Source organism: Canis lupus, chromosome 36 (genome assembly GCF_048164855.1).
Source record: "Canis lupus baileyi chromosome 36, mCanLup2.hap1, whole genome shotgun sequence".
In the NCBI taxonomy this organism is placed as follows: domain Eukaryota; kingdom Metazoa; phylum Chordata; class Mammalia; order Carnivora; family Canidae; genus Canis; species Canis lupus.
In genome coordinates this window covers 9,324,782-9,341,534 of record NC_132873.1, presented here as the reverse complement: position 1 = coordinate 9,341,534, position 16,753 = coordinate 9,324,782, and the positions used below count along the sequence as shown (strand labels likewise).

The 16,753-nt window shown below is 37.9% G+C and overlaps 1 protein-coding gene across 6 annotated transcripts in view; it reads left to right on the top strand.

The window, feature by feature from the left end:
* SPAG16 (sperm associated antigen 16) overlaps positions 1 to 16,753 on the top strand; it is a 908,675-nt gene that overhangs the window by 803,061 nt on the left and 88,861 nt on the right. Inside the window, exon 18 of one of the 6 annotated variants that reach the window (XM_072812775.1) lies at positions 4,470 to 4,522. The exons of the other annotated variants lie outside the window; for them this stretch is intronic. Within the exon in view, the coding sequence (XP_072668876.1) occupies positions 4,470 to 4,507 (38 nt within the window). The 3' untranslated portion in view covers positions 4,508 to 4,522. Of the gene's footprint in view, positions 1 to 4,469; positions 4,523 to 16,753 lie in introns of those variants that run through there. 6 annotated transcript variants of the gene reach the window in all.

The following is a 16,753-nucleotide window of genomic DNA, read 5'->3' as shown; positions in this document are numbered from 1 at the left end:
CTTCAAAGTAGAGGAAAGATTTTTAAAATGAGATTGAGTCTGGATTGTGAGAGCTTCCTTGAGGTTAGGCTAAGTCATCTGTATTCTATGTTCATGAACTAAGAAAACCAGACAAAGTGCTTCAACACAGTAGTAAAAGAGAGAAATCAGGGTTTCAGAGAGATGAATGTCATCTGGACTGTGTAGGACAGGACATTGAAACAGGCAAAAACACTAAAGGCAAGGAATCAGCTAGTGAAGTACTGCATGCTTCAAGTGGAAGAGATAAACTCCCACACCAAGGAAATGACTCACACAGAAGGAGCCATTACAGAAGAATAACAATAGGAATCAATGGAGGACTATATATGGAAAACTAGGTGTAGGTAGGAAGTATTGGCAGAAATTGACCCTAGTGGCCAAGGCGGGGTGACAGAGACAATAACAGAAATGGAGCTTTCATTTTATTTTATTTTACTAGCTTATACTTCTCTTCAAAAGTTCCTCTTCCTTGCTTTCCTTTCCCTGGAACAGCCGAGCTAAACAAAATAGTCAGTCCCATATAAAAATAAACTTGAAATCTCCCACCTTACACAAGTTTTATAATCAAGCCAGCCAAATATTTCCTAAAAACCTAGCACGTAGGAAAGAAAGAAATATGGTTAGAAATATGGTTCCTGCTCTCAAGGAATCCAGCTCGGGGAGATAATACTAATATATATAGGACTAAACATAAATACTGAAAATAAGCCCAATTAGTGCTAGTTTATAGTATATGCGGTATATATGCAGAAAACCTCTAGTTCAATGAGGGTTAAAATAGTCAGGCAAGGCCATCTAGAACCTGTTTGAATAGTTAACCATTTTGACCACTGAAGATATTAGTAGGCTTTTATGTAGAGGATAAAGCAAACGTTCTTTGTTGATATTAATGTTTCTATTTGCAAATCACTGTTCTTGGCACAATTCTACCTAGGGGACATCAAGAATTGCTGCTCAAACCAATAGTCAAGGGTGGTGGCCCTGGTTCTCCTGCCCTTCAATAGGTTAAACCCATCTATTACCCAACTGCTTTAATTCATTTGAAACTACCATATCACAAAATCTAAGTGTCATGAGTTGTAACATTTATGCTAATTATTTTAGACCACTTTTATTTGTTTAATGCACAGAAATACTAACATAAGTTCTAATAATAAATCTAAGACATGGTTTTCTTTGTTTATTAGAATATAGTAGTTTGTTTATTAAACTGTAATGTTATTGGAAATTAATGGTACAGTTGAGCTATTTATTACATTTGTCTAAATATTTTATTGATAAAAAATATAAAAGTTTTCAAATTGATTAATAGGGAAAGGGTTCAAATCATTCCACTTATCCTGAGAGTTAAACGTGTGTTTCCTTTAGAAAGCCTTCTATGACCCCAACCTAGATTATCTGTTTTTTCCTGTAGTTCTGTAATACTTTGTGTATATATTACTGCTATTTCAACCTTCTTAATGTGTTGCTGGCTTTTAAGTTTCAAAAGCAACACCTGTTCTTTTAAAATAAATGAATGTATACTAGAATTGTGTAAAGCAAGAACAACCTCCTGTTCATCTCTTCCAAACCCAACTGTCCTGAGTTAATCAGAAAAACAATTTTGTGGGTTTTCTTTATCTTGTATATACTTCTCTCAATGCTGCTACGACATTGATTTGTAATCATTTATTTTCAGTTTGTCTCTCACTCTCTTCCAATGATTCTCAACCCTGGATGCACATTAAAATCACCTAGGTCATTTTTCAAGAAATTCATATTCCCTGACATTCTCTCTTTAAATTCTGATTTCACTGCTCTGAGGTGAAAACTAAGTGTGTCACATTTTTGAAATCATCCCAAGTATTAATGACATCTGATTTATCTGTGGGTCCCTATCCCTCCTCCTTTCTCATCTTGAACTCTCATAAGAAAATGGTACTCATGGTTGTTGAATACATTGATTAATTTGTTTTTAAAGAGACAATTTGCCTTGATTAACTGAAATGGAGAACACCTAAAACCTCATCTCTAATTTGCATACAGAAATGCCTCACCCTATGGAAAAAATATATCACAGAAAAATGGATAGCGAGGTATATTTCCAAAAAAATAAATTATATTTTCCTATAATTTTACAGAAAGCTGGAATATATATTAGAGGATCATTTGGCTCTAAAAGGTTTAAATTATAAATTTTAGTGAACAATTCAAATATAATTAAAATAGGCCTAAATATTAACCCTTATGCTTCATACACCACCAGAAAAGTGTTGGCCATTATTTGTAAAAATTAAAATTACACAGTGAGAGTTACTTCTCCAGAGGAGAAAGGCTTGATGATAAGCCATGCCCCACAGTAACCTTATTATGCTCACAATCTCAACATGAACCTGCAGCCTGAAGCCAAACTGTTTCATGGTGGTAGTGACTAATCCATGTGGGGACCAAGCCTATGGCTCTAGTTTTGTTTAAAACTTAAGCACAGGGGATCCCTGGTGGCGTAGCGGTTTGGCGCCTGCCTTTGGCCCAGGGCGCGATCCTGGAGACCCGGGATCAAATCCCACATCGGGCTCCCGGTGCATGGAGCCTGCTTCTCCCTCTGCCTCTCTCTCTCTCTCTCTCTCTCTCTCTCTGTGACTATCATAAATAAATAAAAATTTAAAGAAAAAAAAAAAAAACTTAAGCACAGAAAGTCCCTACAAACCCAGTTACTGACTGATGTGAGAATTCATTTTTCAAATAACTAAACGCTGTGAAGCCTTTCTTGGGCACTCAGTTCATTATTTTCAGCTCTTTCATCTAAAGGAATTTATCGTGCACTTTGTTGCTTATTCTTGACTGCTGTTTCTTGATTATTTGTTGAGGAATATCTGTCCTGTTGAGGGCGGCTGTTGATACTGTTTATTTAGTATCTGTCCTATGGTTTTTATACAAATACAAAAAGCCTGTTCTTTCTCCTGTGCTGTCCTCCTCTCCTCACCCCACTGAGCTTCAGATTGCTTTTAAAGGGTGATCTGGTAATCCCTGTGTGCACTGGTATTAAAAAATATGCCTTCCTCCTTTATTTGTGAGAATTTTAAAAAGACTATTATTTATTTATTTTTTATTTATTTATTTATTTATTTATTTATTTAAGATAGTGAGAGAGAGCATGGGCAGGGGGAGAGGGAGAAGCAGGCTTCCCACTGAGCAGGAAGCCTGATGTGAGGCTCGATCCCAGAACCCTGAGATCATGACCTGAGCTGAAGGCAGACACTTACCTGACTGAGCCACCCAGGCACCCCTAAAAGACTAGTATTTAAAAAGATTACACTTGTACTTTAAAAAAAATTATATCTATATATTTAAAAAAGGATATCCAGATCAAGTATTAGGTCATATTTATCTCAGGCAGGGAGTAGGAGCATATTTTAACAACTTCATGAGTAGAGAAGTAGTTCAGACTCTGTTTTTTGAGCTTTTACCTAGCCAGCCCTAAATGTATTAAATCAAGGATGTTTCTCCCCATGGAAAGTTAAATAGCAGGTGTAGTACTTAATGAACTGCAGCAACTTGGGCTTATTGGTGTGGCAAATAGATTGTGATATTCATTTCCAATTAAAGTTCTTTTGCAAAGATCAATGAAGCACATTTTCACAAATTGAATCACACTAAACTAATAAACAAAATTCTCCCATCCCTGTTGATGGCAAATTGTTATTTCCTTAACATTTAAAATCCCATCACACTATTAATTATAAGATGAAAGTGCTAGGAAAGATCAAATATTTATTTACCCATGTGTCTGTGTCTTATTTCCAATTTTATATATTAAAAAAGGAACATTAACTATTTGTAAGAAAGCTGTGTAGGAATAATTTTCCAGACTTAATGTTTTTGGTCTTTGATCCATAAGCATTTTTTTATTTACTAAATAACATGCTTGTCCTAATGACTAAAAGTTCTGATCTTTGGGAAATTAGAAAAGAATCTGTTATAGAGTAACCTTTAATTAATGAATGCACAGTTTACATTTACATTAGAAACAATGGGTGTGTGAAAAAAGGAAAATAGCTTGGGACTTTGCCTTTAGAACTACTGAGTTGCTTAAGAAAAAAAAATAAAATGTTAATTTAGCAATCTTAAATGTCACTAGTTTATTCAAAGAATGCACAAATGTTATGATATTCAATTTCAAGGACCTTCTAACTTTTCACCTACCCTTAATATTTCTTTCACGGTATACTTTTGGAGAAATGTTATACATTTTCAGAGTTTTCATTTTAAAACATTTTAAGTTTTAAATTTTTTTAATGAAAACTACAAAAGAGTGCACTTGTTCTGGTGAGCAGTGGGTGTTAACTAACTGGAATTTAAAGAAAAGCCTCAAAAAAAAAAAAACATATGGGAATAGCCATATGCTTAATGCATTGAAAGTACAAAAAAATTTTTAATTTAAATGTAGTTGACACACAATGTTACATTAGTTTCAGGTGTCCAACACAGTGAGCTTTTAAAGTTTTAATGTGTCAATATTGATGCAAGATAACTGAAATGGAGCCACTTCTGAAGGAACTGGTAAGGTTAGAACACGGACATCTATTTTCAAACAACTAAAGGGGATATTTGGTGGATATGCACATGCAAGATTTTCCCTCTGAGAAGATGCTAGAACTTAAGAATACTTTCCACACCATGGTTTACTACTTCCAAAGACGTCTTCCAGTAGCTTCTGGGATGAACAGTATTTTGAGAACATTTCTAGCATAAGGAAGAGCTTATCAAATAATACTCCCAAACCAAGCAGCATTAGGGTAATTTGCCAGTCCTTGTCTGTGTGGTCTTTCCAAAGAGGTACAGCCTAATGGGGGGAAAGAAAAAGGAAAAAGAACATGTTAAGAAAAATGTATGGAAAAATTCTACTTTGATATTCTCCTTTACTTCTTCCTTTCTCCTCTTCTAACTCCACACTTCTCTTCAACAGCTCATCTATCCACTACACTTCGAGATTTTATGGGTCAGGAATTTAAGAGGAAAAAAAAAATACTGTGGTTGGTTGTCAAATCCATCTTGCAAATAAAGGATTAAACAAGCATACACATACATGTGCAGGCCACACATGACCATCTTAGATCATTTCATAAAAAAAAAATAGTGGGAAAATCTTAATATCAGAACAAAAGACATTTAGACATTTATTTAAATTGAGTAAGGTTAGTTTCACAAAGCTCACTATATAAATGCATTTTCCTCACTTTTTCACACACCAGTGACCCTTGTCATAAATGAACGTGAGCCTGCAGTCCACCTTTGAGAACTACTATACAGAATGCCTTGTTTCAACATGTTGCACTAGTTGAAAAGCATATAATTAACTTTTCAAAATGTAACATACCTACTGTTTCTTTGGGATCTTGTTAAAATGTAAGGCTGGTGTGGTAGGTCTGAGTGGAGCTTGAGATGATGCATTTCTAAGAAGCTACCATGTGATAACCATCCTGCTAATCTGTGGACCACACTTTGAGTGTCAAAGAACAAAACTATTTTCTCCCAAGTGTTAGTAACTAATCTATAAGGCATGATCCTTTCCAGAACTTTTCAGGTAGGGGAGGGAAGTGTGTTATAACAAAATTCCTTAAAGACACAGAAAAAAATTAATCAGTAGTGATGATGTAATTGAGGTATAATTTGGGGGGAGAATAGTAACATTTTAATCAAACTTTATTCACTTACAAATTATTTTGTCCTTTGGTCAAATCATGCCACATTAACTATCATTACTTTTATTTGACTTCAAGAACATGCTCATGTTTTGAAACATGTGTTTCTGATTGATTGATGCTTCCTCCAATTATTCCCAGGCAATTTCCTATTATTGATCAGCTTCCTTTAACATGTATTTTAGTCACAAATGAAGAGAAGCGCTGGTGCGACGTCCAATTCTTTTTCTCTTATTAGCACACTGAGGCAAAAAGCAGGAAGAGAAATGGAGACATTGATTTTAAAAGGATAATAACAACTTCCACTTCTATAGTATTTTCTAATTTCCAAAGTTCTTGCGGCAACTAAACTGCCTTCTACAAGCTTGAAGATCATACCTGTTTCTCTGGAAGTAGTCCCAGCATCCAAGCCCAGTACCTGGCAAATACTAGGTACAGTGGGTTGAATGGAGACACCCATTCCCCACCCTGCCCCTGCCAAAAAAAATATTTGTAACCTCTTACAACCTGTGAATATTAACTTGAAAGTGTCTTTGTGTATGTAATTAAGTTAAGGATCTTGAGATGAGTGCATCCTGGATTACACAGGTGGGCCCTAGGTCCACTAACAAGTGTCTTTATAAGAGAAAGAGGAGGCCACACAGATGCACAGAGGAAAAGCACCATGAAGATGGAAGCAGAGATTGGAGTGCTAATAGCCACAAGCCATAAACCATGAATTCCAGCAGCCACCAGTGATGGAAGAGGCTGGAAATATAATCCCTATAGCCTCTGAAGAGGACCAACCCCACTGATACCTGCTTTCAAACTTCAGGCCTCCAGAATTGTAAGAAAATCAATTTTTGTTTTTTTAAGTCACAAAGTTATGGTAATTTGTTACAAGCACCACAGTTAACTGATTTGGTAAGAAAAATCTGCAAATGTTCATGGAATGACTGGATAACTCAAGGAGGACAGGTATTAGAAATGTAATCTTAAAGGAAAAAAGTCTAGAGTGACACAACTTTCCAAAGCTTGTTCAGCCCAGCATGATAGAAGCTCTGAATATCTTACCACTTCCACACATGAGTGTTGGTATACAAACACCAGTTGTCAAATTGTTACAAGCTGTCCATAGAAGACAAAATATTAGGTAAAAATATTGAATGTTGTAGAGCAATAGGATTATGGTAATCTTTCTTGAGAATAAGATTAAGCATTTTGTAAATTTTCTGTCAATACCTTTGTGACCTCTAGTTTTACAAGTTCAAGAATTATAAATGTTCATATTATAATCAAACTGGATCATGTTTGTGAGACATCAATGCTTCTAATCAATTAAACTAATTACTCTAATTACGTGATAACAAAGAGAAAGCAGTTATGAAAGTTAAATAGGGAGAACCTGGCCAATTTACTTAACCTTTCTGAGCCTGTTTCCCAGGGATAAAAATTGTGTTTTTCATTAAGAAACATGAGGATTAAATGAGAGTTTTTTTTTAAGATGCAGATCACAGACCCTGGCACACTGTGGTCATTACTATGTGATGTCTGGCACACAGTTAAGCATTCAATCAGTGGAGCACCTGGGTGGCTCCCTCCATTAAGCGTCTGTTTTCTGCTCAGGTCTTGATACTGGGGTCCTGGGATCAAGCACCAAGTTGGCTCCCTGCTCAGTGGGGATTCTGCTTCTCCCTCTCCCTCTTCTCCCACCAACCCCACTCATATGCATTCACCATCTCTCTCAAATACGTGAAGTCTTTTTAAAAAAAAATTTTCAATGGGCATTTATTGAACTTATTTACCTCTGTCCTGCACCTGGATTACCATCAAGATATTTTTAACTCTTGAATTGTTCAAGTATCCCTATAGCCATCATGTACTTTTTTTTTTTTTTTTTTTTTTTTTTTTTTAATTTTTATTTATGATAGTCACACACACACAGAGAGAGAGAGAGAGAGAGAGAGAGGCAGAGACATAGGCAGAGGGAGAAGCAGGCTCCATGCACTGGGAGCCCGACGTGGGATTCGATCCCAGGTCTCCAGGATCGTGCCCTGGGCCAAAGGCAGGCGCCAAACCGCTGCGCCACCCAGGGATCCCCATCATGTACTTTTTAAAGTGTATTTCAAACTATGAACTTAGCTATATAAAGTCATAAAAACTAGATATCAAGAAATTAGCTTTTTTTTCTTTATACCCTTCATGGGTCATGAGATTTTTCAAAGATCTGCTATTAGGAAAGCCTGCATTTCCTTGAGAGTATGAAGGTAAAATATGGTACAGATTCTCTCAACCTAAATATATATTTTTTCCATATGTTCATCTCTCTGAAATTGGTTTCTCCTTCCTCATTGAAAAAGAGAAATTTTTGGCTTGCAAGGGACTTTGAAAAAGGCTCATCTGATTAATCAGTCACTTTTCTGCTTCATACTAGAGCATCAGCAGGCTGGGTTATAGATCACAGAATGAATGATCTGGCAGTCAATTAACTTGATGTCATCTGTGTGCATGTTCCTGAAGATTCCATGGTAGGAGTAGGTTTATAAGTAAAAAGCAAAGAAAAGCTATTTGTCTAGCTTAAATTCAATTTTATTCTGAATTTGTACCATGAGCATGAGGTATACGATAGTACATATGTGTTCCTTAAGAAAAACCTTTGTTGAAAGACTTCCTATTGGATCACAGTGTACTTTGGACCCCAGGGTTCCCACAATTCTCTTCCACAAACTTACTGAAAGGTGGGCATTACACATTTGGGCACTTCAACTAGATACTTGTACTTAATTATACACCTGATCTCCCACGTTGTTTTTAAATCTATTTCATATAATGAAAATCTTAAAAATTAATGAGCAGGATCTATACTAATCAGAATTTTCCGTTTCTCTTTTGATGATGTCATAATTAAAATCCACTTTTGGTTGATCATTTCTATTACAGCTTCTTCATGAAAGGTTCAATTCTTGCAATAATAATAGTAAAAGTTAACATTTGTTGACACTTATTAGCCCCTCAGCACTATGAGAGCACCTTATGCATCTTCTATGTCCTGTGTGTGCGTGTGTGAGCTTGACGTGACTACTTAGGAATCTAGCCTGGAATCATCATTATGCAGATGAGAAAAGAGAGGCTCAGAGAAGCTAAATTACTTGCTCAACCAGCAACCCCAAGGTGCTTAGAAATGTATCCTTGCAGCATCACATCACGTAGCTATAACAAAAAGAACAATAGCAAATCTATGATGCAGAAACAAAGATTTCTCATTCCTCTCTGTAAGAGGCAAAGCTGCTGGAAGAACAAAGCTGCCTTTGAAGCACAGGATTCCTCTATCTCAAATCAACTCTGTGGGGTGCAGAGTGTGACAGTGTGGCCAATATAGCAGAAAATAAAGTTCAAAAAAACCCTAAAATTATTTATAGTCCTTTAGTGCCAATCTTTAAAATAATAATTACTGTATTTTATGTATATCTCTAACTTTGCCAGCTTCTCTTTGATGTTTTTGGCAAATCAGTTTAACCTGCAGTATTCTTCATTTATTCTACTTGATTAAATCAAACTGAAGAAATAAACTAAAATCAAATAACAGTATTTTTCGTGCTGAGAAAGCAGCAACCCGAAAGGGTAAAAAAAAAATGCAAATTGAAGTTAGTGGATGCTTGTATATATTACTTCATAGAATTTCTAAAATCCACTGAGGCTTGGATGGTGGGAGGGAGAAATAAAGTTTCTAGAACAGACAGTTGAATATTTGACCTGCTGTGTGTGGAAGGTTAAAAAAAAAAACTACTTAGAAAAAATTGAAAAGAAAAAAATTGAAAAGTTTCAGATCATGGCATTTTTGTCTTATTGGTTCCTGCTGAATCCCTCCCTTCAGGGTAGGACTTTCTTCCAAGTACTTTCCCTAGAGTGTATAAATCAATGCAACACATCCCTGTAATGGTATTCTAACCTGGTGAAATATCACAAGGCCTTAATAAAAGACTGCTTTTAGCACAGGTCCCAAATTTGCCCCTACATCATTGAGATGTCAACTTGAAAGTCCAGGTATGGTTGGAGCCATTAGAGAGAAAAGGAAGGGAAGCAAGATGAAAGAAGCCAGAAAGTGGACAATATAAAACGAAAAGTTTGTGAAACAAGCACAACTAGATCTGTTAGCTTCACAGGAGTAGAGTTAAAGATAAATTAGGAAAATGGAAATGTTATGAGAAAATAAAAGGGCACAGCCTTATGTCTGGTTCCCCAAGAATATATTCTGAGATGGAGGTTTATTGGAAAGTGCTCTTGGGAACAGCTATAAGGCAAAGAAAGAACAGATTCGGGCAGAGGGAAGAGTTGTAATGCGTTGGCAAAAGACCCCTAAATCAATTCGACAGGAAGCTTTGGATTTGAAATGACCCTTCCGAGGCGTCCCAAATCAAATCAAAGAGGTGGGGTGTTTGACCCTGTATCCATCAGTCATTCTGTGGTGACTGGCCATTGGGAATGGGACAAATCTTAAGGCAACCTCTCCTAGCCCGAGGACTATACCTAGAACGGGACCCAGCTATGGGTTATAAGGAGCCAACACTAAGCAGCTGTGAGAATGAGTGTGTTGACCCTTAATGGGGATGCAGGTGGGTTATCCCAGCATGCACTAGAACTCAGTCTCTGCTTTTTAGATCTCTTTGCTTCACTTCCTAAATCCACCCCATCTAAGAACACCTCAGAGATTCCAATTGGTCTCTTTCCTGGAGAAATGTATTAGAAGAAGCTCTTTAAAATGGAGGATGGCCAATGTAGTAGCTCCTAAGGCTGCAACTGATACTCATTGATTCTCTTCTCCACCACAGTTCTAGACTTCCATCACCCTCAGTTAATGTCTCTGCATCTGGTAGGTGACCCAGCTTCTCCTCTGAGAAGTTGAGTACTTGGTCACCATGTCCTTTTCAGGCTGTAGTAGCTCAGCTTGTTCATTTACCATCAAAATTGGACGTGGGAAAAACGATGCAATCCCAAAGTAGATCAGCTGGGTCCCAAACATATTCTTTGCTGATCACCTTGTATAACTGACCTTCTGGATCATCAGGGTCAATTACTTCAGCCAAAGTGGTGGCTCCTGTGGGCACAAGAAGTTTCCCAGCTCATAGTATAGAAGCATGAAGTGACCAGGTAGCAGTCCTAGCTCAAAGGTTACTGAGACTCTCACTGTGCTCCCTAGTTGAAGAATTTTCTGGTGGGAACTACATTTGCATTGCTTAAAGTTGCAGAGACCAAAAGTAAAAACTCTACAGTGGGTTCCTGAAAGTACTGTTCCCTCCCATTCATACAGAGTGTGTTTCCCAAGCTGGCCTCTCTCGCTGCAATTTCAAAAGGTTACTCCTTAAATAATTTTGGTGTGGTGGAGCATATGTCTGGACATGTGGATCCTATGATCTCATGCCCACTTTTACACCTGCTTTGCCTATTTTCAGCTCCTGAGTCTGAGATGATTCTGTATGCTACCAAGTTGCTTGAGCAAATAGCCTGCAAGCACACTGATAGTGGAGCTGGTCAAAGCCCCAAGGACAGAAAAGGCAAACCCATATCTAGAAAATGTATCCATTCTAGTCAAGAATGGTACTTCTGTGTTACAAAGTGTCTAGTGCGAACATCTGCTTCGATATAGTTTTGTGGGATTCTTTGAGGAATTTTGCTCTATTAATGACTTGACGTTAGTTTCTTTCAAAATCATACATTGTACATTCAGAATGACAGTAGCTAGATCAACATTTGGGGATGGAATTGTAAAATGTTTGGTCCACACAGGGCTCCTTTCTGGACACACAGCTCCCGGGATACTTGATGAGTGATACTGGCTGACAACAAATGGCCAAGTCAGCCTGTGTTCAAGTGTGTTTTGTTTGTTTTTGGTGCTGATTTGATGGTGGATGCTGTCTTGGTGGCATTATCATCAGATTTAAAGGTGATACCATATGCTTATCTACATATGTCTTCTCCATTGTCCTTGCCCCCGACTTCTTAGTCTTTCTACTTCTGATGCCCCAACCAACTGAGCCATTTGCCACTGCCAAAATCTTTGTGTATTCTGACTTCCAGCTGTAGGCTACTTCTATATAAAGTGGATAATTGGGTACACGGCCTGAATCTCTGCCCATTGTGGGGATTTTCCCTCACCATTGACTTTCAGGTCCATCTCTGTGTGGGGCTTCTCAACAGTCTATTTTCAGTTTGCTCTCACATACTGGTCTGTTGGATCAATGGACCAAGCTTACACTCACAACCATTTCTATTGCTTACTCATGAGGGACCCCCCCATGGCCACATGTATGAGTTAAAGAAGAGGTGCTAACATAGTAGTGGATGATAAAGTGATAATGTGATGATAATTTGGGACACTTGTGCAACTTACTTGTGTTTATTTGTGTCTTCTGATCTCATGGATGACTAATCTCGGAGCTGCTGACTACATTCAATCTTACAATTTAGTGGTTATGATGGAGACCAGCTTGTGATGGGCAGTTTGGGCCACATGGTGACTTGATGTCCCAGAGACTGTGACTTGTTTCTACAAAGATCCCAAGCACATTGACAGTTATATTTTGAGTTGTATATAGTTCTTTGAGGCAGGTGTTATGGTGTTGCTCCAAACCTCAAGCTATGTGGTGATTCTCCCATACAACCTTGCCCTAAGCCCCAGAGACCTCTTTTCTAACCACAGACACCTATTGTTATAGGGACTGCAAGTTTGTATGGGCCCGTAAAGACCTCTTTCCTTCTCTGGAACCCACTTTAAGCTGTCAGCTGTCCATGTCCCTCAGTAAAGGGAACATGGTATTCATAAGCTTTGAGTTTCCTGCCTCTGGACCTCAGAGACTTACAAGGCATTATGTTTCCTTCTTTGTGGCAGAAACTATAAAATGCGATAATTTGTCCTTTATTTTGAGAGGGGATACCCTCGCATGCCTCAAACCAGTGGACCTCTGGAAACTTCACTGAGGTGGCCAATTTCTAAATATTCATAGGATCTATCCCTCTGACATTCTTGCCACTTGTTGTTCAATTTGTCTAGCATGAGTTATAAGTGGACCACTGTATCCAAGTAATCCAGAACCTTTCAGACTGTATTATAACAGAGAGAAGAGCTAATATAGTCTTGGCACAAGGCCATGATTGTGGTCTATCTAATGAATGCAAACTGCTTTTGATCCTTCCTTCTGTTAGGGGTGGAAGGGAACAGTAGTTGCATACCAGGTATTGAAGCTGCATGCATTTGCTTTCGGAGATAGGACATCTGATGGTCAGATGCAGTAGGACAAATACTCAAGTTTTCAGTAGTCTACTGTGATTCATCAATCTGTCTAGTTTTTATAGGGGACAGACGGGTGATTGGGGATATTATGAGCACTACCACATTTCATCCTTTTAAATCTTTAAGAGTGGTAGTAATCTCTTCAAATTCTCCCTGCTTGACTTTCCCCATTATGATAGCTTTTACTCCAGAGGCCAAGGAACCAATGTGGGTGTTCTATCGGCTACCATAAAAGTTCATCCAATTATACATTTCAGTGACTAGAAAAGTATTCACCAGATGAGTCCATAGACCCACTGTAATCTGGAACTGGGATAGGAGTCTCTTAATTACCTTGCTTCTATCTATTCATGTGATGCTTCCATTTCCAGGTATCAATGTCCACAGTCTTCTAATTGATATTTCCCTTTCCTTAATGTTATTTGAGGAAATAGCCACAGGTCACTTTGGAGAGGGAGCAAGTGAATGGTTGCCCATATACCCTTTCTATGATGCTGGAACATCTTTCTTCAAGGGGATCCAGTCTTTCTGTCAGTAGGTTCTAGACCTGAGCATGGACTCTGGTCTGGTAACTCTGATCAAGGGATGTTGGTTTTTTTTGTTTGTTTTGTTTTTTAATCAGTACAGTGGATTTCAGCCTCCTGACTGAGCACATATGATTTCTTTAGATTATGTATGTATTAAGAGCAGCACTCTTATTGGCTACCTATCTTTTACCTAGTAGATCTGTGTTCTAGTAACTATCTCCATAGTGTTCAGCATGTCAGGCCACCCTGGCTACTAATCTGATCTCCTCTCTTTTACCTCTTACTGTAATGTTTTACTTAAACTTACTGCAAACATTACCAGTAAGATTAAAAATAGACAAAAAAAACTGTGGAAGGAGACTCGGTGTCCATCAGAAGATGAATGGATAAAGAAGATGTGGTCTATGTATACAATGGAATATTCCTCAGCCATTAGAAACGACAAATACCCACCATTTGCTTCGATGTGGATGGAACTGGAGGGTATTATGCTGAGTGAAGTAAGTCAATCGGAGAAGGACAAACAGTGTATGTTCTCATTCATTTGGGGAATATAAATAATAGTGAAAGGGAATATAAGGGAAGGGAGAAGAAATGGGTGGGAAATATCAGAAAGGGAGACAGAACATAAAGACTCCTAACTCTGGGAAACAAACTAGGGGTGGTGGAAGGGGAGGAAGGTGGGGGGTGGGGGTGAATGGGTGACGGGCACTGAGGGGGGCACTTGACGGGATGAGCACTGGGTGTTATTCTGTAAGTTGGCAAATTGAACTCCAATAAAAAAAAGTAGGCAAAAATATCTATGAATAATCGAAGAAGATTGATGTTGAATGTCAATTTGCCAAAAGTACAGACTGAGATGGAGGGATTCCTCTTCTCAGAGATCTAGGAGATGAATGAATCTCCTAAACCGCCTCATTTCTTTGACTATAACTAAACACAGACAGGTCTAAAGAGCTAGAAATTAAAGTAATGCAGACATTTGTCTGCAAATTCTTAAGCCTCTTTTCCCATTCCTGCAAGAACATCTTCATACTATTGGAACTTTTAAGAAATCATGGTTCTGACCCCATCTATATAAATCTTTAGGAGTTGCTAAGTGTATCCCTTTACCTGAAACCAACTTTTTCCCCTCTTTTAAAGTTGCCTCACTTTGGGCAGCCCAGGTGGCTCAGCGGTTTAGCGCTGCCTTCAGTCCAGGGTGTGATCCTGGAAACCCGGGATCGATTCCCACGTTGGGCTCCTTCCATGGAGCCTGCTTCTCCCTCTGCCTGTGTCTCTGCCTCTCTCTCTCTCTCTCTCTCTCATAAATAAATAAAATCTTAAAAAAAAAAATAAAGTCGCCTCACTTCAAATGTGTTTAAAAAATCATTTGAAGCGAAAATAAATGTTTAGGAAGTTTGTTGTAAAAATACTGAAGTCCTAACTTATTTAAGAAATCCATTCCTAAATTCTTAACCTTGAGTAAGCCATTTTACCCCACCTGGACAATTTCCTTACATGTCAGTGAAGGAGTTCAAAAAAAAAAGACTTTCAAGTCTCCCACAAATAGGTCTTATTTTCCATGCAGTTACCTGGTATGTGGGTTTTCATCTCTCATTCACAATTGCAGGAGAACAGCCACACTGTAATGGCAGTCATATCCTACTGCACCTCAACTTCATTTGAGAGCACCTTTAGGAAATAATGTGTCTGGCTTTTCTAAAACCAGCTCTGCTAACCTGATTCTAAGAAAAACAAGCCACAACAGATCTCCTAGAAATATTTTTAAACCAGGAACACATAGCTATGAGGAATAATCCAGTGCTGGTTGTGTAAAAGAGTTGTGTGCATCTCTTCTAAATTCTGCATTCAGTGATGTTACATGGGTAGCTTGATTTCTTTCCTTTTGCTTGCTTCCTTTTTTTTCTTTTTTTGGCCATGATGGGAGTATTTACACTTCAGAAATGAACAAACACTATGTAGTTCGGGGCTTTTTTTTTTTTTTTTTTTCTTTTCCTTGGTTTTTGTTACTGTTTAAGGTGGATGCTAAACATTTCTACCTGAAAACAGGAGGGTAAAATCAGGTGACTAAAGAATTACTTGAGACCTTAAAATAAACTTTATTTAAAGCCAAGAACTTGGATTCCTTCTAGAAATCAAAAGGCTATTTCTTCCAAAGGAGTACAAGTGTTAAGGATAGTGAGATTTTTCTCTAAAAATTAGCATAAATAGGCTACTTAATATTTAAAGATACCATCAAAAATAGAAACCCAAAGTTACATTTCTCTTTTCATAAGCAGCTCATTTAAGCTTATGCACTCTGGAAAAAGGGAGCAAGACAGTAGAGGATTATCTATAAAATAGTCCATTTTGACAAATATACTTATATCCTTCAACCTCAAAGACAAAATTTTCCTCTACAAGGAGTCCTATACTTAAGAGTTTAGGTGGGTCTTTCTAGCTTTTGCTTCTCTCGTCTTCATTATCTTCTAATGGAGGCTGAACAAAGACAGGATGACAAGACAAACATCAATTCTTTAAGCCTTTTCTATTTGTAAAAGGCTTCTAAAATGGTTTACTAAGGGGTGCCTGGGTGGCTCAGTGGTAGAGCCTCTGCCTTTGGCTCAGGTTGGGGTCCTGGGGTCTTGGAGTCGCAGGATCGAGTCTCGCATCGGGCTCCCCGTGAGGAGCCTACTTCTCCCTCTGCCTCTGTCTCTGCCTCTCTCTCTGTGTGTGTCTCTCATAAATAAAAATCTTTTAAAAATAAATAAAATGGTTAATAAGCAAAACTTGTCAAAGTACACCTATAATTATCGGAAATCCTAGTTAATTATGATTCTTGCATGCTTCCAGTACCAGTATGTAACATTGCCACTAAAGAATAGCAATAGGAGCAGTAAGAATTTGTAATATTTCCTTGGATGAGTATTAATGGTAAGATTAGCAGGGTCTTTCATGGTGAATGTGATACTCTAATCCAATGCTTTTATAATACTTATAGTATGGTCTTCATTTTTGTGTGTGTGCATAAACGAGCTGTCTGCCAACAGACATCTTTGATATTTCGTGAGTGCTGGGCCACAGCAACCATAAGCTATAAGGAAAGACTGAGAAGCCCATAAATACCCAATCAAATGAAGCTATCATTATTGCTTCTGCCTGAAGAGTGTTGGATTTAGTAAGGTACTATTTAGAGTTTGGTTAGATTCTTTATTAAGCAACTGCCTGAAGTTTGGTTTAGTAACTAAACGGTAACTGAGTTGACCTTTTTGATA